The 26699-nt window shown below is 38.8% G+C and overlaps 2 protein-coding genes across 3 annotated transcripts in view; both read left to right on the top strand.

Moving 5' to 3' along the window:
• The window catches only part of LOC105476623 (ADAM metallopeptidase domain 9), a 113246-nt gene extending 108269 nt beyond the window's left edge, over positions 1–4977 (top strand). The window contains exons 21-22 of the mRNA XM_071068356.1: positions 1846–1913; positions 3583–4977. Of these exons, the coding sequence (XP_070924457.1) occupies positions 1846–1913; positions 3583–3676 (162 nt within the window). The 3' untranslated portion in view covers positions 3677–4977. The remainder of the gene's footprint in view (positions 1–1845; positions 1914–3582) is intronic.
• A 2659-nt stretch (positions 4978–7636) lies between these two features.
• Positions 7637–26699, top strand: part of LOC105476556 (disintegrin and metalloproteinase domain-containing protein 32) — a 153773-nt gene continuing 134710 nt past the window's right edge. For both annotated transcript variants that reach the window (XM_011732590.3, XM_011732589.3), the window contains exons 1-3: positions 7637–7802; positions 19327–19406; positions 26464–26525. In XM_011732590.3, the coding sequence (XP_011730892.2) occupies positions 7652–7802; positions 19327–19406; positions 26464–26525 (293 nt within the window). In that variant the 5' untranslated portion in view covers positions 7637–7651. The remainder of the gene's footprint in view (positions 7803–19326; positions 19407–26463; positions 26526–26699) is intronic.

Below are 26699 nucleotides of genomic sequence, written 5' to 3'. Positions count from 1 at the left end.
TGATTAAATCAAGCTAATTAACATATCCAGCACCTTGCTTGCTTGTAATCTTTAGCTTGTTTTCATTATATTTAATCGACAAATAATAATTGTGTATATTTTGGGATATGGTGTGATTTTTTTTTTTTTTTTTTGAGATGGAGTCTCACTCTGTTGCACAGGCTGGAGTGTAGTGGCATGATCTTGGCTCATTGCAACCACTGCCTCCCGGGTTCAAGCAATTCTTCTGCCTCACCCTCCCGAGTAGCTGGAATTACAGGCCTGTGCCATCATGCCTGGGTGATTTCTTTGTAGAGACGGGGTTTTGCCATGTTGGCCAGCCTGGTCTTAAACTACTGACCTCATGTGATCCACCTGCCTCAGCCTTCAAAAGTGTTGCGATTACAGGCATGAGCCACCATTCCTGGCCACAATGTGATGTTTTGGTCTATGTATACCTTGTTGTAGGATTCAGTCACGCTAATTCTCATACCCATCACCTCACCACGTTGTCATTCCAAAAGTGGACTGGATCCCTTTGGAGTGCTGCTCCTATGGCTTCTGGAAAGGGATGGAGACATTTTGTTGCATTTTTCACCAATTTTCACAGTACATATAAATCATTCTGTGGTGAAAAAAATTGCAGATGATAGACCACCTGTTCTGTGGTAGAAGCCAGAGGGTGCTCAAAGTCTTCACCACCACTGTGCATTCTCTGCCAGTCATAGAACTTTAGGAGTAGATAGTAAAGAACATAGAACTTTTAACAGTAGATAGTAAAGAACATCTTGGTCAAGATCACTTCATTATTGATTTAGTAATTCCATCTGATCTTTCCTAACGTCTTCTAACATAATGTGATATGTGAAAAATATTACTTTTACTTTCTTATTTGAGGCTAAGTCATACAGTTTCACTTTGTTGTAAACTTCAGCTACTTCATCAAGGAAGAATATAATGAATTCCAAAATCAAGGATTCTAGCTGAGTGGTATTTATAGTATTAGTTAGATACTGTATAGGTTTGGCAATACATTTTGGAAGATTTTATTTAAAATACATTGACATAGGAAATATGTTACCTTTTAACTAATACAGTTGGTTTGAAGCAAGATCATAGCACTTTGGTATTACTGAATTAAAAAAAAAATACCTTAAAAGAATTAAGTATTCCACATTTAGTGGTAAAGATATGTCAAATAAGCAAAATATTTTATAGCATTATAATGCTATAATTCACAGCATTATAAATAAATACAGGTTGAGCACCCCTAATCTGAAAATCCAAAATGCTCCAAAACCCAAAACTTTCTGAGCACCAACATGATGCCACGGGTGGAAAATTCCACACCTGCCCTAATGTGACGAGTTGTAGTCAGAATGCACTGTTGAGTACTTATATGTGAATAAATCTAAGAAAATGATTGCTTACCAGTAGTATATAAATTCAGAGTCAGGAGTGATGGTGATACGAAACAACCACAGATTGTCCACATGAGGGGCTGAGAGAGTGACACCTTTGCTTTCTGATGACTCAGCATACACAGACATTGTTTTATGCACAAAATTATTTAAAATATTGTATAAAATTACCCTGAGGTTATATGTATGAGGCCTGTATGAAACATCAATGACTTTTCTGTTTAGACATAGGTCCCATCCCCAAAATAACTGATTATGTATGTGCAAATATTCCAAAATTGGAAAAAAAATCTGAAATTTGAATCTCTTCTGGCTTTAAGCATTTCCATTAAGGAATATTCACCTGTAGTCTGTTTATTGATTTTAAATATAGAGATTTCTTTTATGTAGAAATCATATTTATGAGCACATAGTGGTAATAACCTTATTATATTTTTCTTTTTAGCCTATATATGCAAACAGATTTCCAGTACCAACCTATGCAGCCAAGCAACCTCAGCAGTTCCCATCAAGGTCAGAAGAAAATTTGCTTAGATTTTTTTGACCAGAATAAAACCTAGGGGTTAATGTCTAATAATTTCCCCTGTATTTTAGTGTAATTTAGTGAAAGGTATTTATTGTCAACAGTTTACAAGAACATGATTTGCAGAAAGGTTTTAAAATAACTTTTATATAAATTTTATCATATTGGTACAGGGTCAAAATGAAATATTAAAGAAGCTTGAGCAAGGCATAGATTCTGCTGCCACAGCTTTCATGTGCCTAAGATTTAGAAGCAAGAGCCTTTGAGGTAACCAGCAGTTGGAAACCAGATGGGTTAGAACAGCCTTCCTGTCAAAAACAGCTAAAAAAGCTGGACAATATAAGAAAATATGTGTTTGAAGGCATAGAAGACTAAAGAAGTGAGGAATTGTGGGGGTAAGGTCAGGAGAGGAAGGAAAGCTAGAAATGGCCCCAGCTTTGGGGGCCACTTTTCCTTCCTAAATGAGTTTACCTGTTCTGACAATAGACAGGCTAGGAAGCTGAGGAGAGTGTTCTACAAACTCACAGGGCAGATTGGACAAAATTTGGAATCCTGCCAAAGAGGAGGCACCTTAGCAAACATCTCAGGTTCTGTGCTGGGACCCAGAAGTAAGAGTGGACTAGACCTTCAACTGATTTCTACAATTTCTTATGTTTTGCTCATGATCAAAAAAAGCCAAGTGTAAAAGAAAATATGACTAAAACCAAAAAACAATAGGCCATAGAAACAGACTGAGAGGGTATCCAGTAAATAGACATGGACTTTAAAATAACTATGATGTCATGGAATTAAAAGTCAGTATTGAGAATTTCACCACAGAACTAAAAACTTAAAGAATCAATGCAAATTCTAGAACTGAAAAACACAAGAACTGAAATGACTCAATGGATGGGCTTAAAATCATCAGAAAGGAAGATAATTTATTACTTCATTTTGTATTACATAAAATGCATAGGACCCTCCCATCCCCCAGAAGTCTTTCAAATTACAATTGCATTGTAACTCTGAGGACTATCTTCATATGTAATCTTTATTATACAGTAAGAATACATTGAAATCCAACTGAGGATCAGGGGAAGAGTATATAAATTATGAGGGAGACATTCACCAGGTAGTGTTCTAGTGTGTTATTGGAGTAGAGGTGTACTAGAATTGGATGATGAGGTTAGGAGAGGCTGTCCACAGGTGGAAGTATGAGGTTTGAGATGGACACCTGGTGTAGAAGTCATAATACTTTTAATTCTCAGAGTGGATCTCATGTTGAAGGAGCTATAAACAGCTAGGTTTACACCTAGCAGTAATTTGCTGCCCTCAGATTCTAACAGCACAGGCAAGTGCTTGATCACTTGGTGTCTTTTACAGTTTATCTTTACCATTTCATGTGCTTTTTTTTTTTTTTTTTGAAAAAACATGTAAACTAGAAACTTCATACAACATTGTTGATTATGGAGTAATATTATTTAAAGTAGTTATTCCATTTTAGACTCTAATTGGAGCCCTTTAGCCATTGAATATCACCTTAATACTGATCTCAGAATGTAAAGTACCCTTTCCTATTGTCAGAGATGTTGAGGATGGTGTTATGTTGAGCTTGTAATGAATATGGCATTATTTCACCCAGTCTAAACACGCTATTAACTATCTCTTTTCCCCTCACAGGCCACCTCCACCACAACCGAAAGTATCATCTCAGGGAAACTTAATTCCTGCCCGTCCTGCTCCTGCACCTCCTTTATATAGTTCCCTCACTTGATTTTTTTAACCTTCTTTTTGCAAATGTCTTCAGGGAACTGAGCTAATACTTTTTTTCCTTGATGTTTTCTTGAAAAGCCTTTCTTCCTGTTGAAACTATGAATGAAAACAAAATACCACAAAATAGACTTTACTAACACAGAAAAACAGAAACTGATTGTGAGAGTTGAGAAATACAAGGAAATTCAGTAAAGCCAGGGAATTTACAATAACATTTCCGTTTCCATCATTGAATAAGTCTTATTCAGTCATCAGTGAGGTTAATGCACTAATCATGGATTACGTTATTTTGAACATGTTATTGCAGTGATTCTCAAATTAACTATTGGTGTAAGATTTTTGTCATTATGTGTTTAAATGTTATTCTGAATTTTTTACCTTAGTTATCATTAATGTAGTTCCTGATTGAACATGTGATAATCTAATACCTGTGAAAACTGATTAATCAGCTGCCAATAATATCTAATATTTTTCATCATGCACGAATTAATAATCATACTCTAGAATCTTGTCATTCACTACATGAATAAGCAAATGTTGTCTTCAAAAGAATGCACAAGAACCACAATTAAGATGTCACAATATTTTGAAAGTACAAAGTATACTAAAAGAGGGTGTGTGTATTCACACACAGTTACTCGCTTCCATTTTTATGACCTTTCAACTATAGATAATAACTCTTAGAGAAACTAATTTAATATTAGAATTTCTATTATGAATCATGTTAAAGCATGACATTCTTTCACAATAGCACTATTTTAAATAAATTATAAGCTTTAAGGTACGAAGTATTTAATAGATCTAATCAAATATGTTGTTGATTCATGGCTATAATAAAGCAGGAACAATTATAAAAACTTCAATCAATTGAACTGTTACAAAACCACTTGAGAATTTCATGAGCACTTTAAAATCTGAACTTTCAAGCTTGCTATTAAATCATTTAGAATGTTTACATTTACTAAGGTGTGCTGGGTCATGTAAAATATTAGGCACTAATATTTTCATAGAAATTAGGCTGGAGAAAGAAGGAAGAAATGGTTTTCTTAAATATGTACAAAAAAGTTACTGTGGTATCTATGAGTTATCATCTTAGCTGTGTTAAAAAGAAATTTTTACTGTGGCAGAAATGGTATGGATAGTAAAATTTTAAGCACTAAAATTTTTTTCATAACCTTTCATAATAAAGTTTAATAATAGGTTTATTAACGGAATTTCATTAGTTTTTTAAAAGTGTTTTTGGTTTGTGTATACATACATATACAAATACAACATTTACAATAAATAAAATACTTGAAATTCTCTCTTTTGTGTCTCCTACTAGCTTCCTACTCAACTATTTATAATCTTATTAATTAAAAAGTTATAATTTTAAATAAAAATTCTAGTCAAACTTTTATAGATATTATCTCACTAATTGTCGGACTTTTGCCAAAGTGTGCACAGTGGCTTTTGGAAAACAGATTAGTTTTGAAGAAGGCAAAAATTTCAGTTTTCTGAAGACAGCATGTTATTGTAACAATCAAGTATACATATTAAATATTGTGGGCAATCTCAAATGAAGGTCCATCATTTCATTTTAAATCTCTGAATGAATTCATATAAGACTCAAACATTTATGCCGTTCACTCATGTAGCCTCAATTTTTGCAATCGCAATGCATATCACTGAAATTTTACAGTTGGTAATGTATTAACTATGTAACTTAACACTTGGAATTAAATAGTTCTTTGGATCTTTGACTAGTTAAGAAAGTTTTTAAAAAGACTATTGGATCTGAACTTCTTTTACTTTTATATACTTTTTAATATACTTTATGTTTTTTACTTTCTTGGTCATGGATGCCACTTCAACATTTGAAAATATTAAAGGATGTCCTTTCTATCTTCAAAAAAAATAAATAAGGGTAAATTATGCAAATTGGACATCTCCGTTTGACTCTGTATGTCAAACTGACCTTGTTCAGAGTATTGCATTCTCCCTTTCTCCTGTGTCTGCAACCATAGAGTTAAGCACAATTTGGGTTTTCTAAACCCAAATCAGATTTCATTAAATTTCATAAATGTTTACTAAAACCTACCATTTTTCAGACACTGTATTAGGTACAGTGATATCTAAGTTCTGGATAGGATATGTTTCCTGACTTTTAGAAGCACATCCTCTGTTATGAAGAGAGCCATACACACAAGAATAATACAAAATCAATCCTATTAAAGATACAAACCGAAAGGTTGGGGAGTAAGAAAGAACAAAATGATATAAGAACCAGAAATTCATTCAGAATACTTACCACTAATTGATGAGTTGAAGCATTTACTGTAATTGCTCTTCTGTTTGTTTCAAAGCAAGGTGAAACTAGCTGTGGCTCAGCAGCTGCCTAAAAGCAATGTTAGCTTAGCATTGGCTGTTCCTATTGAGATACAAACTCGGTGTATTTTTTTGTTGCCTTGTTCCGCTATTCCTCCACCCAGCCAAGATGGAGTTTTGCTCTTGTCACCCAGGCTGGAGTGCAATGGCACAATCTCGGCTCACTGCAACCTCCAGTTCCTGGGCTCAAGCGATTCTCCTTCCTCAGCCTCCCCAAGTAGCTGGGATTTCAGGCACCCACCACCACACCCGGCTAATTTTTGTATTTGTTAGTAGAGACGGGATTTTGCCATGTTGACCAGGCTGGTTTTGAACTCCTGACCTCTGGTGATCCACCCACCTCATCCTTCCTAAGTGCTGGGATTACAGGTGTGAGCCACCGCACCTGCCTGTTGCCTTGTTTTTGTTCATGTTATTAATTTCAGCTGTCAATTTCCCTGTTGAAATTGCTTGCATCCATAAAAATCACATCTTCATTTTAAATGTGTTAATTCCTCAAGTGAGATTTTTCTGTTCCCATGAGGCCTTTTAGTTTATGTGTTGGCCTATTACATAGTATGAGAAATTAATCCATTCTTTGAAAAGAATGAAAAGCTAATGCATACAGATGGAGGCCTGGTGTGAGGCTGGGAAGGAGGAGGCATTGCAGTTCCAGGGAATAAAGCATTGTTTAGGAAAGACCCAAAGTCAGAGCTGCCAAAGCACTGGGGATAGGAGAAATTAAGTGGCAGGTTCCGGTCTGAGTTCAGAAAAATTACTATGCTGAGGCATTTGGCTAGAATTTTCTACTGAAATGTAAGTACTGTAATTGTGGGCAAGAATCTTCTCTATCTCTTTCACTACATGAAATGAGTATTTATTGCACTGAGAAGTTTCTGAACGATAGAATGACATCACATGAGTTTTAGCCAATGGCCTGCGGAGAACCAGACTGGAGGAAAAAGCCTGGTTATGAAGTCCATTTGGGCAGCGTCAGTGGGGAAAAAATGCAGCTGGCGCTCTTCAAAAATATGAAGAGCTGGCGTTTCATATTGAAAAGCGGCTCACTCTTCCCTTCTTTGGAATATTCACACATCTGGCTAGTTTTGAAAAAATATTAGAAACAGGTTTGGCAAATATGAATATATATTTGGGTGTGTATATAGATTTTAATTCAGAAAGTATTACACATTCGCTTTTGAAGGGACCGAGGAAGCCCCGAACGATGGCGGATGCCTGTAATCCCAGCTACTCAGGAAATTGAGGAGGGAGGATCGCTTGAACCCAGGAGTTCGAGACCAGCCTGGGCAGAATAGTGAGCATCCCCGTCTCAAAAACAAAACAAAGCAACTGGGAAGTGCCTGGTGCAGAAAGGCACAAGCTGACTGTGAGTAAGTGTGTCAGTTCTTAAGGTCCATCAACACAAAAGCGAAAAGTTAGTGGAGGACTGCGAGCACGAGCGCGACAGAGGGCGCTGGGTGGTCAGTGGCTCCAGCAACCACGCGGCGGGGTGCGCCGCGAAGGGAGCTGGTTGTTTTAGTCTCGGGGCACCCGCTGCGGGCTCTTATTGTTCCGGACGCTGAACACCGAGAGCACCCCGGGCTCCGGGGCCTCCCGAGAACGCTGCCCCATGAACGCACGGGGAGCGGCCCCCGGCGTCCGCGCGTACCCGGCAACTCCCGGCGTCCCAACGGCTTCCCGCTGGCAACCCCGAAGCCGCACCATGTTCCGCCTCTGGTTGCTGCTGGCCCGGCTCTGCGGCCTCCTGGCGTCAAGACGCGGTGAGCCAGCCCAGACCCTGACACTAGTCCGGACGCTCGTCACACTGCGGCCTGACTCCTTGCAAAGCCCGGGGCCCTCCCTGCCTGGGTCCCTTTGGTCCTGTCACCCTGGCAACGGGGCCTTTTCCAGGGGATTAGGCGCCCCGTCCCATGGAGAAGCGACTCAGGACCCAGCGCCAGGGCTCACACCTGTAATCCCAGGGCTTTGGGAGGCCGAGGCGAGCTGATTGATTGACCTCGGAGTTGGAGACTGGCCTGGGCAACACAGCAAGACCCCGTCTCTAAAAAAAAAAAAAAAATTAAAAATGTTCCGAGGTGGTGGTGCGCACCTGTGGTCCCAGCTACCCGGGAGGCTGAGGGAGGAGGACCACGTGAGTCCAGGAGGTGGAGGCTGCAGTGAGCCGAGATCGCCCCCACTGCACTCCAGCCCGGGCAACAGAGATCCTGTCTTCTTTTTAAAAATTAAAAAATTTTTTTTGTGTGTGACCGAGGCCCTTCTGTTGCCCAGGCTGGAGTGCAGTGGGCAACAGTGGGCAACAGAGGGAGACTCCAGCTCATAGTTCCCCAGAACTATGAGGTAAATAAATTTCTGTTGTTTAAGCCATGCAGTCTACACTATTTCGTTATGGCAGTGAGAGCTGACTAATATAGTACTTAACAGCCAAATGATTGAAAAACTATAAAAGTTCATTAGTAAGAGAACTGCTAAATAAACTGTAGTTACCTCCAAACAATGCAAATGGAACATTGTGGAGAGGGAGGAAGTAAGACACGCCATGTACTGACTCTGGCTGACAAGATTCAGAATAGTATGTAATAAGAGGAGGAAAATAAGGGCATATCAGAACACTTTACTTGCATGTAAGCCTCCCTGGTGATACTGTAAATTTTTGAGAACTCTTCCTAGTCTTCTTCCTATCCTGCCACAATTACCTCTGCAGCATAGCAGAGGTGTGGTCAAGGCCAGGGTGTCAGCCTGGTTAGACTGGGGTGAGGGTTCTCTTCCTGGCTTGTAAACAGCTACCTTCTCCCTGCACACTCACAGGACCTTTTCTTTGTGTACAAGGAAAGAGAGAGCAGGAGCAAATTCTCTGATGTCTCATCAGGGCACAAATCTCATCATGAGGGTCCCGCTCTATACCTGAAACCCTGGTTACCTCCCAAAGGCCATAACCAAATACTGTCACCTTGGGGGTTAGGGATTCAACATAGAATTTTGTGGGATACATTCAGTTCATAACATGTACAAAGTTTTAATGCAGTGATTGTCAAAGTTTTTGGGTTCAGAACTCCCTTATACATGAACAATTATTGAGATTCTCAAAGAGCTTTTGTTTATGTGGATTTATATCAATGTTTAACATATTAGAAATTAAAGTAGAAATGTAAGAATGTGTATCTCATTCATTAAAAATGAAAGTAATGGCCAGGTGTGGTGGCTCACATCTGAAATCCCAGCACTTTGGGAGGCTGAGGCAGGTGGATCACCTGAGTGAGGTCAGGAGTTCGAGATCAGCCTGGCCAACATGGTGAAACCCCATCGCTACTAAAATACAAAAAAATTAGCCAGGTGTGGTGGTGCATGCCTGTAATCCTAGCTACTTAGGAGGCTGAGGCAGGAGAATTACTTGAACCCAGGAGGCAGAGGTTACAGTGAGCCAGGTTGTGCCATTACACTCTAGCCTGGGTGACAGAGGGAGGCTCTGTCTCAAAAAAAAAAAAAAAAAAAAAAAAAAAAAGAAAGTAATATGCCTTTTATATGTTAACATACGTATCACATTTTCAAAATAAAAATAACTATATTTTCCAAAACAAAAAATACGAGAAGAGCAGCATTTTTGTGAATCTCTTTAATATCTGCTTTAATAGAAGACAGCTACTTCTCATATCTGCTTCTGCAGTCAATCTGTTGCTGTATATTTCATGTGAAATATCTGAAGAAAATCTAGACTATACAGTTGGAAAAGGAAGAAATACCTTAATACCTTTTTTCCAGATAATTGAAGGTATTCTTTGTGTACTACAACAAAAGTTGAGCAATGGTGAAGTTTAGTGGCAATGTAGAACATATCAATGAAGTGTTCTTAACATGCTGTATTAATCCATTATCTATCTTGAACTCTGGTATGTTATCCATGTATTTTTGAATGTATTATTTTTTAAAAATTTTTTAAATTTTTGTAAAATACATGTAAAATAAAATTTCCATCTAACCATTGAAAAAATATTAATAGGGCTGGGCGTAATAGCTCATGCCTATAATCCCAGCACTTTGGGAGGCTGAGGTGGGTGGATCACCTGATGTCAGGAGTTCGAGACCAGCCTGGCCAACATGGTGAAGCCCCGACCGTCTCTACTAAAAATATAAAAATTACAGATGTGGTGGCACGTGCCTGTAATTCCAGCTACTCAGGAAGCTGAGGCAGGAGAATTGGTTGAACCCAGGAGGCAGGAGCTGCAGTGAGCTGAGATGGCACCATCGCACTCCAGCCTGGGTGACAAAAGCAAAATTCCATCTCAAAAAATAAAATAAAAAATATTAATAAACTTTATTTTTTAGAGCAGTTTTAGGTTCATAGCAAAATTGAGCTGAAAGAGTTCCCATATAGCCCCTGTTCCCAAATATGCATTTCTCCCACTATCAACATCTGGCACCATGGATCCATTTGTTACGACTGAGCCTGCACTGACACATCGTTATCATCCAAAGTCCACAGTTTGCATTAGGGTTCATTCTCCACGTTGCACATTCTGTGGTTTTGACAAATGTACAATGACACGCATCCACCATTGTAGTATTATACAGAATAGTTTCACCGCCCTACAAATCCCGTGTGTTCTGCTTCTTTATCCCTCCCTCCCCACTGCTGCTGGCAACGACTCATCTCATTAGTCCTCATAGTTTCGCCTTTTCCAGAATGTCAAGTATTTGAAATCATATAATATGTAGCCATTTTGGATGGACTTTTTTTTACTTAATAATGTGCATTTAAGGTTCTCCCATGGCTTTTCATGGCTCAATAGCTTATTTATTTATTTAATTGTTTTGTTGAGATGGAGTCTTACTCTGTTGCCCAGGCTGGAATGCAGTGGCAGGATCTTGGCTCACTGCAACCTCTGCCTCCCGGTTTCAAGCAATTTTCCTGCCTCAGCCTCCCAAATAGCTGGGATTACAGGTGCCTGCTACCATGCCCAGCTAATTTTTTTGTATTTTTAGTAGAGGTGAGGTTTCACTATGTTCAGCAGGCTGGTTTTGAACTCCTGACTTCAAGTGATCCACCTGCCTTGGCCTCCCAAAGTGCTAGGATCACAGGTATGAGCCACTGCGCCGGGTCGCTTATTTATTTTCAGTGCTGAATAATAGTCAATTGTCTGGATCTACCACAGTTTATTTATCCATTTACCTACCAAATGACATCTTGGTTGCTTCTAAGCTTTGGCAGTTATGAATAAAGCTTCTATAAACATCTATGTGCAGGTTTTTGTGTGGACATGAGTTTTCAACTCATTTGGGTAAATACCAAGAAATGCTATTGCTGGATCATATGATAAGCGTATATTTAGTTTTTAAAAAAACTGCCAAACTGTCTTCCAAAGTGGCTGTACCATTTGCATTCCCCCTAGCAATGAATGAGAACTTCTGTTATCAATGCTGTCATATTATAAATTATATGCATAACTATAAGTGCAAGAAATCCTGGCTGTCTTTTTTATTATAACTCAGAAGAGAGAATTTAAACTTTCAAAGGAAAATGCCAACTCCAAACTGCTGATGGTCCCGTCAGCTGAGGGATCTTGCTCAGCAATTTGGGGATGGCATTTTCACATTGAGCAATCACTCCTCATGTCCTCCTCCTTCCAGCCCCTGGCAGCCACTGATCTGCTTTGGATTTACCTGGCCACCACTGTCCCTTTGGATTTACCTATTCTGGGTATAAATGGAATCATACAAAACATGACCTTTTCTGTCTGGCTTATTTCACTTGCATAATGTTTTCAAGGTTCATTTCTGTTGTAGAATGCACTAGAACTTCATTCCTTTTTGTGACTGAATAATATTTCATTGTATACATTCACCCATTTGTTTACCGATTCATCAGTTGATGGACGTTTGATTGTTTCCAACTTTTGGCTGTTAGGAATAATGCTGCTAGGAACATTCATGTACCAGTTTTTGTGTGGACATATGTTTTCATTTCTCTTGGATATGTACTTACAAAGGAAAATGTTAGGCCCAATGGTATAGGTATGTCCATTTCCTTTTCTGGACTTTGTTATCCCCCAATAAGAAACTGGCTATTCTGGGTCTTTTACCTCCTCATGTAAACAGTAGAATCTGTTGGTTGATATCCACAAAATAGCTTGCTGGAATTTTGACTGGGATTGCCTTTACATAGAACAAATTGGGAAGAGGCTGGGAATGGTGGCTTACGCTTGTAATCCCAGCACTTTTGGAGGCCGAGGCGGGTGGATCACTTGAGGCCAGGAGTTCAGGACCACCCTGGCCAACATGGTGAAACCCCATCTCTACCAAAAAAATACAAAAATTAGCTGGTCGTGGGGGCAAATGCCTGTAATCCCAGCTGAGGCAGGAGAATTACTGAAATCTGGGAGGCGGAGGTTGCAGTGAGCCAATATCACACCACCGCACTCCAGCCTGGGTGACAGAGCAAGATTCTGTCTCAACAAAAAAAAAAAAAAAAAAAAAAGAAAAAGAAAAGAACAAGTTGGGAAACGCTGACATCCGATGGAGTGGCAGTGACTACCTACAATGTTTTGTTGAAAATGATTCTGAGGCTTTGCCTAAATTTAGTGTAAAAACTATGATACCTACTAGATTTTTGAAGTGACATACTCATTTATGTATCAGTCTTTTCCTAAAGTGGGATAGTTGAGGCCAAATTTGGCTTTACATCAGAATAATCTCTGGATATTTCTAAACATACAGATTTCTGGATCCAAATCCTGGAACTTTAAAAATAATTATAAACTTGTTAATAATTTTTATTTGGTAATATGTGATTACATTCAAAATCAAGTAAAAGAGGCTACCCTATACGTTACCATCTTTCCTGGTTGTCAATTTTACTATACTTTTAAAGAAAACAACTGTTTTATCAGTTTGATGGTACTCTTTCTGGACTTTTCTCTAGACACTTAGATATAAATATGTATAAATATAGACATATGGTCCTTTTGAAGTAAATTATAAATGATGAAAGCATATTGTATACATTTATGTACATCATCTATTTTTATATATTTTGGATATTAATCATTTTATTTTTTCTATACCTTGCACAAGTTTTCTTCAATGTGTTATTGATCTTTTTATTTGTGATATCCTGATTTTTGTGCTAAGTTTATCAACACTTTCTTATGGCTTCTGCATTTTGTTTTCCTTATTAAGGCTTCCCTTGGTACAATGATTAAAACAAATAGTTTCCCATACTTTCTTAAAGTTATTTTACAACTTTAGAAAATTTAGCCTTTCAGTCTTTCTAATAGTTTTGTAACCTTGTACATGATGTCTTGTAATCCACATTGTGGTGCTAGATAGGAAACTATATTTGTATTTTTCCAAATGGATAATGAATACTGATATTACATCATTCCCCCATTTAATTGTAATGCGAAATTTAATGTGAAATTATAGTTGATTAGTGAAAAAAATATAGATGCCAATGTGTTGATTCGTTGAAACAAATCAACTCGGCTCCCAATACCTAATATGCAGTTATTGACCTGGCAAGTGTTATATTCAATTCCAGTCAGCAATGGTGACAAATGCCTTTATCTGACAAGAATAATACATTTTTCACCACCTTCCCTTCAAGCTGTCAACTGTCCTGTCATAGCACAGAGGGACACTGACCATTTTGATTTCCTATTAGAACATCATGAATGTAGTAGTAGACGTTAAACTATCACCGCCCCGTTGCTCCCAAAGTACACAGGTAGGTCTCAGTTAGAGACCTGTCATGAGACTGAGGATACACTAAAAGGGTTTAAATAAAGAGAGTTTAGCTATGGGACTATTTATAGAGATGTGGGCACCAATAATTAACGATGAAATGCACAGACTGGTAACAGTGGAAAGCCATATCACATGTGTTGAATTGATTGTTTGCAAAGATGGCAATGGCCTTAACACTTCCTCCATCCTTGTGTGTGCTTCCTTTTTGCAACATTTCTTTGTCATTCCTCCCATTGAGAGGTAGAATGTATTTCTTCATTCTCTGAATCTGGTTGGCCTCATGACTTGCTCTGGCCATTTGAATGTGGTAGAAGTGAGTTGTGAGACTGCCAAGTCTATGCCTCAAGAGGCCTTGCAGCTTCCTCTCTGCTCTCTTGAAGCACTGTCTTGACTGCTACATGGAGAATCCTAGACTAGGACGATAAGAGGGTGTGTGAAATGGAGATGACTCAACCTAGGCCATTCAGTCAAAAGACCATGAATGGTGTTGTCTTAGTCTCTCCAGGCCTAGGCGAGCTGCCAGATGACTGCAGCCACCTGAGTAACATTATGAGTGTCAGTACAGTGGGTACTGCAGGGTGTCCTGTGTCATAACACTGAAGTGGCAGGGCAGTGCCATCTGTATCTTGAACTTGCTGCAGAGTCTTCTCTTGCGCTGGATCCCAGTCGATTTTGACAGCTTTACCAGTCACCCGATGAATGATTCAGGCTTTCACACCCCAAAACAGTATGTATTATCTCTGAATTCAAAAACTCAAAAAGGCCCGCCACTCGTTGTGACTCTTTTTTTTTTGTGGTGGGCTATGCAAGGTGTAGCCACTAGCATCTCACTTTGTACAGGATATCTCAGCATGCTGCAGCCACTGGACCCTAAGAAACATCGGGGTTGTAACTATCCCTTAAACCTCCATAGGTTCTACCACATTCCGGCATACATGTATCTGACTTAAACATCTAGGGCACTTGCTACTTCTTGCTCACTAAATATATTAGCATGATGTCTTTCACATGCAACTTGACCAGCATGATGTTCTAATGGGAAATCAAAACGGTCAGTGTGCCTCTGTGCTGTGACAGGACAGTGTCCCTCTGTGCTATGATTTGTTGAAACAAATCAACACATTGGAGTCTATATTTTTTTCACTAATCAACTATAGTTTCACTTGAACTAACTAATGAGACTTTAATTTCAACGAGCTACTTCATTTCACAAAAACTGTAATTTCGTTCACCATTGATGGATCCAGGTCACAATTTATCCCTTGATCTATGTAAGTCCCTATTCTGATCAATGGACCATGCTGATATTTTGAGTCCTCAGGATTAGTGTTAGTTCAGAGGCAGTAAATAATACTCCCTGAAAGTCTGGCTATTTCCCCTCCCCAGGGCATAGTCATCATGGTAAAAGGACACAGGACACTATGGAGGAGGCTGCAGGGGAAGATTCGTAGCACACTCCTGTGGTCGCATGGCAAGGTCTTTCCTAAAGAGGACTCTCTCACTCCTCAATGAAAAGGCTGCAAGCCTTTGAACTGGGTCAGGTATAGGAACCAGGGAAGAGGCTGTGAGTCCTCGTGGTGATTGCATCAGTTTCTGCGCACCACAAACTAGAATTTTCTTGACTAGCCTGCTCATCTAGTTCATTTCTAGGGACTCTGTGATCAGTTAGATACTACCCAGGACTTCTGTAGGTGAAAGCATTTTGTTTTTCACACTGTCCTTGTGGCTTTTTCTGGTAATTGTGCTCACCTGTCTCTGAGAGTCAAGTGTCTGACATCCATTGTCTGCCACTTCAGAATTCCATGATTCCCAGTCAAAGCAAGGAATCATGTTTAAAAACTTTTTTATAAGTTTTATTTTTTCTTCCAACTTTAATTTTAGGTTTGGAGGTACATGTGCAGATTTGTTATATGGGTAAATTGTGTGTCACTGGGGTTCTGTGTACAAATGATTTCATTACCCAGGTAGTGAGCATAGTATCTGAGAAGTAGTTTTTCAGTTTTCTCCCGCCTCCCATCCTCCACCTTCAAGTAAGTTCTGGTTCTATTGTGCCACTCTTTGCATCCATGTGTACTCAATGTTTAGCCTCTGCTCAAAAGTGAGAATATGCGGTATTTGGTTTTCTGTTCCTGTGTTAATTTGTTTGGGATAGTAGCCGCCAGCTGCACCCGTGTGGCTGCAAAGGACATGATTCCATGGTGTATATGTACAACATTTTCTTTTTCCAGTCCACTACTGATGGATATCTTGGTTGATTCCATGTCTTTGCTATTGTGAAAAGTGCTGCAATGAATATACGTGTGCATGTGTCTTTATGGTAGAACGATTTATATTCCCTTGGGTATGTACTCTGTTATGGGACTGCTGGGTCAAATGGGAGTTCTGTTTTAGGTTCCTTGAGAAATCATACTGCTTTTCACAGTGGATGAACTAACTTACATTCTCGCCAGCAGTGTATAAGCGTTCTCTTCCCTCTGCAACCTTGCCAACATCTATTATTTTTTGACTTTTTAATAAGTCATTCTGATTGGTGTGGGATGATATGTCACTGTTGTTTTGACTTTCATTTTTCTAATGATAAGTTTTTCATATGCTTGTTGGCCACATGTATGTTTTATTTTGAGAAGCATCTGTTCATGTCATTGGCCCATTTTTTAATGGGGTTGTTTTTTGCTTGTTGAATTGTTTAAGCTCCTTATAGAGTCCAGATATTAGACCTTTGTTGGCATAGTTTGTGGATATTTTCTGCATTCTGCAGGTTGCCTGTTTACTTGGTTGGTAATTTCTTTTGCTGTGCAGAAGTTCTTTAGTTTAATGAAGTCCCACTTCTCAATTTTTGTTTTTGTTGCAATTGCTTTTGGAGTCTTCATCATGAAACCTTTGCCAAGTCAAAGATGTCTATAATAGCATGTCCTGGGTTTTCTTCTAAGGTATTTATAGTTTTAAGTTTTACATTTAGGTCTTTAATCCATCTTGCATTGATTACTGAATATGGCAAAGGTTCAGTTTCAGTCTTCTGCATATGAGTAGCCCGTTATCCCGGCACCATTTATTGGATAGAGAGTCCTTTCCCCATTGCCAAAGAGTAGATGGTTATAGGTGTGTGGCTTTATTTCTGAGTTTTCTAACCTGTTCCATTGGTCTATGTGTTTGTTTTTGTACCAGTACCATCCTGCTTTGGTTACTGTAGCCTTGTAGTATATAGTTTGAAGACAGGTAGTGGGAAGCCTCTTGCTTTCTTCTTTTTGCTTGGGATTGCTTTGGCTATTTGGGCTCTTTTTTGGTTCCATGTGAATTTTAGAATAGTTTTTTCTAATTCTGTGAAAAACTATTGTTGGTTTGATAGGCATAGCCCTGAATATGTATGTTGCTTTGAGCAATATGGGCCTTTTAACAATATTGATTCTTCCGATCCATGAGTATGGAATGTTTTTTCATTTGTTTGTGTCATCTCTGATTTCTTTGAGCAGTGTTTTGTAGTTCTCCTTGTAGAGATCTTTCACCTCCATTGTTAGCTGTATTCCTATGTCTTTTGTTCTTTTTGTGGCTATTTTGGATGGGATCGTGTTCTTGATTTGGCTCTCGGCTTGGCTGTTGCTGGTGTATAGAAATGCTAGTGATTTTTGTACATTGATTTTGTATCCTGAAACTTTACTAAAGTTGCTTATCCGATCTAGGAGACTTTGGGCAGAAACTGTAGGGTTTTCTATAGAATCATGTCATCTGCGAAGAGAGAGAGTTTGACTTCCTCTCTTCCTATTTGGATGCCTTTTATTTCTTTCTCTTGCCTGATTGCTCTGGCTAGTACTTCCAGTGCTATGTTGAACGGGAGTGGTGAGAGTGGGCATCCTTGTCTTGTTCTAGTTCTTAGAGGAAAGGCTTTCAACTTTTCCCCATTCAGTATGTTAGTTGTGGCATTTAATGATTATGGTTACTTTTTTTTTTTTTGAGACAGAATCTTTCTGTGTTGCCCAGTCTGGAGTGCAGTGGCATGACCTTGGCTCACGATAATCTCTGCCTGCTGGGTTCAAGCGATTCTCCTGCCTTCCGAGTAGCTGGGATTACAAGCATGCGCCACCACCACACCCAGCTAATTTTCGTATTTTTAGTAGAGATGGGGTTTCACTGTGTTGCCCAGGCTGAACTCTTGACCTCAGGTGATCCACCTGCCTTGGCCTCCCTAAGTGCTGTGATTACATGTGTGAGCCACCGTGTCTGGCCGACTATGGTTACTTTTAATCTTAATTTTTCTGTACCTTTATGTCACTGAACAGTTTCTACTTATACTGCTTGTTTTTAGGTTTAAGTCACATTTTTTGGATCACACTGTTAAGCAGATTTTTTTTCCTTTTTTTTTTTTTTGAGACGGAGTATCCCTTTGGCACCCAGGCTGGAGTGCAGTGGCGTGATCTTGGCTCACTGCAACCTCCACCTCCAGGTTCAAGTAACTCTCCTGCCTCAGCCTTCTGAGTAGCTAGGACTACAGGTGCATGCCACCTGGCCAATTTTTGTATTTTTAGTAGAGACGGGGTTTCACCATGTTGGCCAGGCTGGTCTGGAACTCCTGACCTCGTGATCCACCTGCCTCGGCCTCCCAAAGTGCTGGGATTACAGGCGTGAGCCACCGCACCTGGCTCTGTTAAGCAGATTTAAGGAAATTGGTACGCTTATATGATCTTCCTCATCTTCTGCTATAGTTACTGAAGTTGTGTATATTATGTTTATGTAACCAGAGCTTTTAACATTTGCATCTGTTATATAACTATGATTCCCACAGTTGTTTTAGCCTTTAGTCTATAGTTATAATTATTTTGTTCTCACTGTTAGGCATTTTACCACAACTCTGCTGATATTTTTATTGGGAGAAATGTCTCTGACTTTCGTGACAGACTCATGTGAACTTTTTTTTCTTTTTGAGTTTTGCTTGTAAATATCTCTCTTTTGCCTTTATATTTAATGGCCTTTTTGCTGAGTGTACATTTATAGGGTCTTCACTGTCTTTTCTTAAAATTCTTTTTTAGACATTGTTCTTTAGTCTTTTAACATTGAATAGTGTTGTAAAAATTCTCAAGCCAGCCTGCTTATCTCCCTTTATACATAACATGATTTTCCTTTTTTTCATTCTATCATATTTGCAAGGAATTCTATCTTGGAAACCCAACAATTTCAGTAGAATATGTTTTAGTTTAAAGTAATGATCAGTTATTCCTGAAATACAGTATACTTTCTAGTCTATTGTTTTGAATCTTTTATTTCAGGAAAATTTTTTTGAAGTATGTCTTTGATTTTTTTGGTGAATATTTTCTGTTTTCTTCAGGAACCACACATTTCGTGTCAGCTGAATACCTCTTCCCTTCTCCTTTTTTGTTCTTTCATAAGTACCTTGTCTGTTTTTCAAAGTAAGTGTTTTCAAGCTTTATACAGAAGTACACAGTGATGAGCCATGCATACCTGCACAAGAAGCAATCTTTATGAAAGAAACTGAACAGATATTTAGTCAAATTTAAGGCAAGGGTACTAACTTTTTTTTTTTTTTAATCTCTTTAGGTTTTCAAAATTCACTTCTACAAATCGTAATTCCAGAGAAAATCCAAACAAATACAAGTGACAGTTCAGAAATAGAATACGTAAGAGATATTTTTTCGCAACCTAAATGTTTATATGAAATTTCTTATTTTTATTATATAGCTATGAAATATGTCAAGCCCATTTTAATATGAATATAATATCTCTTGTATTTCTACTGATAGGAATTAAAAGCTTTGATGGTAAAAGCAAATAGGTAAATTAGAATGTTCTGTATTTTGTTAACGTTTGTCATTTTCTTATGGTAAATTTTTTTTAAAGTTTACATATAGAAGAGAATGTAGAATTACATGTTTTATCTGAGTGATATCTAGGACATCAGCACAAAGAGAATAATTTTCTCCAAAATGTTGAAGACAATTTCTTTTCAATAAAGCCTCTTTCTCAATCTCCACCTCTACATCTAGCAATTCTCAGACAAGAAACCTTTTATTCTACTATTTTTATTAGAAAGAGAAATACTTTATTTTATTCTTTGATTTATTTAGCAACTATTTCTCTAGACTTGTCATGTGCATAGCTATATGCTATAGGTGTCTTAGGCGATTTAAAAAAAAGAAATATGATTAAGCAAGATTTGCTTGTAAGTGACCAATCTTTTGGTAACATTCTATTTTTAATGGTTTTGTTGAGGTGCAATTTACACCACCACAGAATTCACCCATTTTAAGCATCCAGCTCAACAATTATTACAGCAGTACATAAATAGAATTGTGCAAACATTACCACAGTCCAATTGTAGAATGTTGCTGTCAACCCTTTTTAAAAAGATCCCTTATGCACATTTGTAGTTCTTCTCCAGCCCTTGGCAACTGCTGATCTGTTGTCTGTCTCTATGTATTTGCCTCTTTAGGGGCATTCTATATAAATGGCAACATGCAATATGTAAGCTTTTGTATTAGACTTTTTTTCACTTAGGATTATCCATTTTGTAGCATTGATCAGGTTATTAATTTTTATTTCTTAAATGTGGATATACCACATTTTGATTATCCATTCTCATTCTCCAGTTGATGGACTTTGGATTGTTTTCCGACATTGAGTATTATGAATAATTCTTTTATGAGCATTCATGTATGGACATGTATTTTCCCTTGGGTAGATTCTTAGGAGTGAAATTGCTGGGCACATGGTAAGTTTGTGTTTAACATTTTTAGAAACTGCTACAGTGTTTTCCATAGCGACTGTACCAATTTACATGTCACATCAGCAATTTTTGAGTGTTTCAGTTTTTTCACATACTTGTGGACATTTGACATTTTCTGTCTTTTGGATTAAAGCTATTGTAGTGGGAGTGTAGTGGTATGTAATTGTGGCTTCTATTTGCATTTATTTAATGAATAATTATGTTGAGTATTTTTTAGGAGCCTAATAGCCATTTATGTGCCTTTTCTGTGGAATGTCTACTCAAATTATTCACCTATTTTAAAATTTAGTTGTTTATTTATTTTTGAGTTCTATGAATTCATTATATATTCTGGACACAAGTTCTCTATCAGATATCTCATTTGGAATTATTTTCTCCCAATTTCTGGCTTGCTTTTTCATTTTTCTCAGTGGTATTTTCTGAAACACAAACATTTTCAATTTTGATGACATTCAGTTTATCAAATTTTTTTTAATGGTTCTTGTTTTTGGTTTTGCATCTAAGAACTCTGTTATGGACTGAATTGTGGCCCTTCAAAGTTCATATGTTGAATCCCTAACCCCTAATGTGACTATATTTGGAGATAGGGCCTTATGGAGGTAATTAAGGTTACATGAGGTCAAGGGCCTTACGGAGATAATTAAGGTTATATGGGGTCATAAGGCTAGGGATTTAGTTAATCTAATAGGACTGGTGTACTTACAAGAAGAGGAAATATACTAGGGGTTCATGCATACAAAGTGAAGGTCATGAAAGGATACAACAAGAAGGCAGCTGTCTGCAAGCCAAGAGGAGAGGCCTCACCAGAAATCAGCCCTGTTGGCACCTTTATCTTGGACTTCCAGCCTCCATAACTGTGAGAAAATACATTTTTGTTGTTTAAGCCACCTCGTCTGTGGCATTTTGTTTGGGTAACCTGAGCAGAGTAATCAGATTTTGGTATTGTGAAGTGGGGTGCTGCTTTAACAAATACCTAAAAATGTTGAAGTGAATTTGGAACTGAGTGAAGAGTAGAGGCTAGAAGACTGGTGAAGTACATGCTAAGAAAAAGCCTAGATTGCCTTGAAGGAATGGCTGGTAGAAATATGGATGCTAAAGGCAATTCTAATGAAGGATCAGAAAGAAAAGACTTATAGAGAAAGCTTTTATAGTCTTAGAGAATATACATATAATTATGAACAGAATAGAATTGGTAGAAATATGAACATTAAAGGTGTTTCTGGGCTGGGCATGGTGGCTCACACCTGTAATCCCAGCACTTTGGGAGGCTGATTACCTGAGGTCAGGAGTTCAAAACCAACCTGGCCAACATGGTGAAACCCTGTCTCTACTAAAAATACAAAAATTAGCCTGAGGTGGTGGCAGGCACCTGTAGTCCCAGTTACTTGGGAGGCTGAGGCAGGAGAATTGCTTGAATCCAGGAGGTGGAGGTTACAGTGAGCTGAAATTGGGCCACTGTACTTCAGCCTGGGTGATAGAGCAAGACTCTTGTCTCAAAAAAAAAAAAAAAAAAAAAAAAAAAGTGTTTCTGGTGAGGTCACAGACGGAAATGAGAAATGTTATTGGAGACTGGAGGAAAGAGATCCTCGTTAAAAAGTGGCAAAGAACTTGGCTGAATTGTGTTTTAGTCTTTTGTAGAAGGTAGAAATTGTGGGGGACAACCTTGGTTATTTAGCCAGGGAGATTTCTAAGCAAAATGCTGAAGATGAGGCTTGTTTTGTCATCACCGCTTATAGTAAAACGCAGAATGCAAGAGGAGAGAGGTAAATGGAAGGAATTATTAAGCAAAAAGGAACAAGAACTGGAACAAGAACATCCATATTTTTTAAACCCAAATATATATCATCATAGTTATTGCTTTTTCACAGTGCTATATCTTTTAAAGACACTGAAAGGAGAAATTAGAAAAACTATTAAAGTCTTTTATGTTAGCTCACAAATTTACCCTGCTTTTTGAGTTACCATCTAGTGTTATTTCCTATTAGCCTAAATAAATTTCTTCAGTATTTCTTGTGAGACAGGACTTTATTTCACCATTTTAAAAACAGATTTTGCTGGATATAAAATTGTTAGTTGATAGATTTTTTTTTCTTTCAGTACTTTTTATGTCTTCACTGCCTTCTGGCCTACATTATTTCAAATGAACAATCTGCCACTAATTGTATTAATACAACTTCCTTGTACATGATGAGTTTTTTTCTTGATATTTTCAAGATTTTCTCTTTATGTTTGACTTTCAACATATTAAATGATGTATCTTGGTGTGTATCTTCTTGTATTTTTTTTCTACTTGAGGTTGACTGAGATTTTAGATGTGTAGACTAATGTTTTCCCTCAAATTTTAGATGGTTTTGGCCATTATTTGTTCAAATATTTTTTTTTCTGACCATGCCATTGTTTAGATGTTTGTTCTCCCAAACCCCATGTTGAAATTGGACCCCAGTGGTGGAGGTGGGGCCTTATTGGAGGTGTTTGGGTCATGATGTCCCTCATGAATGGCTTAGTGGCATCCTCATGGTAATTAGTGAATTCTTGATCTATTAGTTGAGACCTGGCGCCTCCCCCTCTCTCTTTCTTCCTCTCTCATCATGTGATCTGCTCCCCTTTGCCTTCCACCACAGTTGGAAGCTTCTTGAGACTCACATCAGAAGCAGATATTGTTGTCATGTGCAGAGATGTAATATCTACATGATTTCTTCAACTATAATCAACATCAGTGATGACTGTGAGTTTCCCAGTAGATTAGGCTATGTTTGTGACTGGGGACTGTGGTGAGGCTTTACTGGGGATGGGGGAACCAGGCAAGCCAGTCCACAGTGATGGCAGTGGCAGGTCAGGTGGATGGGGCCCTGGGCAGTGTGTGACAGCAGCAGTGGCAGTGGCAGCAGTGGGCCAGTCCTCAGGCTGTCTGGTGGTGCATGTGAACACCATTAGTGGTGGCAGTAGGTTAGGTCAGCCAGTTCCAGGCTCCTGGCTGGTGCATGTGGGTGGGCACTGGTCGGGGTTGTGGCAGGCTAGGTGGGCCATTTTCCAGGCCCCTGGGAGGCATGCATGGGCACTGGTGCTGGTAGCAGATGGGGCTGGCCAGATATCAGATCCCTGGATAGTGCATGTAGGCACCAGGGGTGTTGGGTGGCCTGAGCTTGCCCTCAGGCCCAAGGACTGCGTTTGGATGGGCCAGTCCTCAGGCTTACTGAAGGCCCATGCAACTGTGCTGTGGCCCTGCTGCTGGGAGCGTGTGGGGTTGCCGTCAGTGTTGGCAGCCCCAGGCATGTGGCTCTCAGGTTCTGGGGAGTGCATGCTTCATCTCCCTTTGTCCTGGGGGCAGTCTTCCCAATGTGCTACATCACCCCTTCTCTGGGGCGTAGTACACTTTGTGGGCTAGAGTGCTGGGGACCCAGGTGCCCCACTTGTTCAGCTGGCATTGTGCTGTGATAGCCCTGTGGGTGGACATGGGATGTCAGCAGGGCTCCAGGGCTGTGGAAATGGGTCTGCTGGGTCCCAGGGCAGGATGCGATCTGCTGGGGCTGGTCTTTCAACATGGGGCTGTGCTGCCTCTGCTTGGGTATCGAAGGGTGAGTGGGACTCAGTGTGAATTCCCTCTGAAACAATTCAGTCACCAGGAGTGCAGCTAGGCAGGGCCCGTGAAGGGTCAGGGGCTCCCCTGTGGCTTGTATTGCAGGCATTCATGGAGGGACCCTGGACCGTGGAATACCTCTCGCTTGCTTCTTCTCTACAATGGGGACTTCTCCTGGCCAGCCCAGCTGCTTCTTTGCTTCCCTTTCCTTCCAGGCCTCAGAGGTTCCCTCTCCCTTCCCTTTTGAAATTCTAGTTTTCTCTCCTAGATTCTCTGTTTGACATGTACTTATCTGCTCACTGTTTTGGTACCTCTTTGTTGAGGAGGCAAACACAAATTTACCATAATTGTTTAGTAAATTATCTTATGGCCTCCATTAATCAACTCATCTACACTCTAAGATCTACCTGAACTTCTCTATATAGCCTGCAAATCAAGGTATTTCATGATAACACCCATAGTGAAAGTATAGCTAAAAGAAGTATTATCTGGGATACTAATAATGGTTACTAAGTTTTGGTTTTGAGAAAAATATTCATCTAAGAACTGCTCAGGGAAACTGCTTGCACATCAAATCCACCTTAAAATAAGATAAAGATGGGGCCGGGCACGGTGGCTCACGCCTGTAATCCCAGCACTTCGGGAGGCTGAGGCGGGCGGATCACCTAAGGTTGGTAGTTCGAGACCAGCCTAACCAGCATGGAGGAACACCATCTCTTCTAAAAATACAAAATTAGCCGGGCATTGTGGCACATGCCTGTAATCCCAGCTCCTTGGGAGGCTGCAGGAGAATCACTTGAACCCAGGAGGCAAAATTTGCTGTGAGCTGAGATGGCGCCATTGCACTCCAACCTGAGCAACAAGAGTGAAACTCTGTTGCAAAAAAATAAATAAAAAAATAAATAAAAATATAAAGATGCTCAAGCATCTGTGTTCAGTTATCACATTCAGATCAGGCTCACTAAAGAGCTAGTGTCACCAATGCAAATTTAAAAAGTAGGATGCGCTGATGTTTCAGGATTAGGATTTTCTCTTTGGTGCTTCTGCTTTATATTTGCCATATGCCTGTTTTGGTTCTTTTCTCAATTTATGTCTGGTTTTTCTTTTTTAAAAATTAACTTTTGAAATTTTGGAAGAATTTTAGACATACAGAAAAATTGCTAAAAGACTACAGAGTTCCCATATATACTGTTCACTCAGTTTCCTGTAATGTTAGCTCTTATATAGCTACATGGATACATGATATTTATTAAATACAAGAAATTAATATTGATACATTACTAGTAAGGAAACTGCTTTATTTAGATTTCTGGATTTCAACCAGTTTTTCTTCTACTGTCCATTTTGTTCTGGGATCCAATCCACGATACTACCCAGCATGCCCCCCTCTCAGGCTCCTTTGCTCTGTTTCTCAGTCTTTCCTGGAATTTCATGACCTTGACAGTTCTGAGGAGGTCAGGTACTTTGTAGAACACCCCTCGATTTGCATTTGTCAATATTTTCTCATGTTCAGTGAATTTTAGGGAAGATTAACATAGAGATGAGGTGCTCTCCTCATGACATCGTATCGTGGGGTACATGATATCAAGTTGACTTACCACCAATGATATTGACTCTGGTTTCATTTCTGACCTGGCAACAACCTACCTCATTCTTCTTTGATCTGTATGGTACCCTGGTTGCTTCTTATTTTCAGAGATCCTGGAATGCTTATCTTTTTTCTGTGTTTTGATATTTGTGTCCTTTTCATTTTTATACGTTTTAACTAATTTTTTCCTCTGTTTCTCTAACTCTTGCTTTTCACATGTTCCCTTTTGCTGTACAAAATCTCATCACTGAGGTTCACTGACATACAGATATTCCAACCTATTGTCATTCATATTCTAACTTGAAAATAGTAGAGATAAAATCAAAGACAATATTAAATTTTGTTCAATAATCTGTTTAAAATATAGGGAAAAGGCAATACATCTTAGGAGAGTTTTTAAGAAAATGGTTAAATAATTTTTATGATGGACAGAGTAAGCTTCACTGATGTGGACTATCCTCTTATCCCAATGATGCCACCTAAATAGATATTTTAGCGTAGCGCGTGGCCTATTCATTCATAAGAGGTTACAGGTTAGTTACAGGTAGATTTTTAATCCTATGTCAATCCTTAGACTGGGTTTATTTGTGTGGAAATAGTAAAAGTCCATTATAAAATAAATATTTATTTTTTTGATGTTTTGCTGCAGATTTTAAATCACATGTAGTCTGAGAAATGTAATGAAGATGTTTTAAGCATTGTTGGAAGAGATTAATTGATATAAAACTATTGTTTTGCTTCTTGTATTGAATTTGTCTTCACTCTCGGTTGTTTTCAATTCTCTAGGAACAAATATCCTATATTATTCCAATAGATGAGAAACCGTACACTGTGCACCTTAAACAGAGGTAAATTTTTATTCTTTAGTTTTGGATTTTATTTTGTTTCTATGAAGCTGTTTACTCATAATAGAAAATGGAGTATGAGAAAAATACATGGAGTTATTATTAATTTTTTTAATTGTCTTAAGTAAACAGATGCTCTCCTGTGGCTTAATTAAAGTTTGGTTTTAATGTCTCAAG

This window comes from Macaca nemestrina, chromosome 8, assembly GCF_043159975.1.
Source record: "Macaca nemestrina isolate mMacNem1 chromosome 8, mMacNem.hap1, whole genome shotgun sequence".
Lineage (NCBI taxonomy): Eukaryota > Metazoa > Chordata > Mammalia > Primates > Cercopithecidae > Macaca > Macaca nemestrina.
Note: the sequence above shows the minus strand (reverse complement) of the source record. Positions and strands in the feature narration are given on the sequence as shown.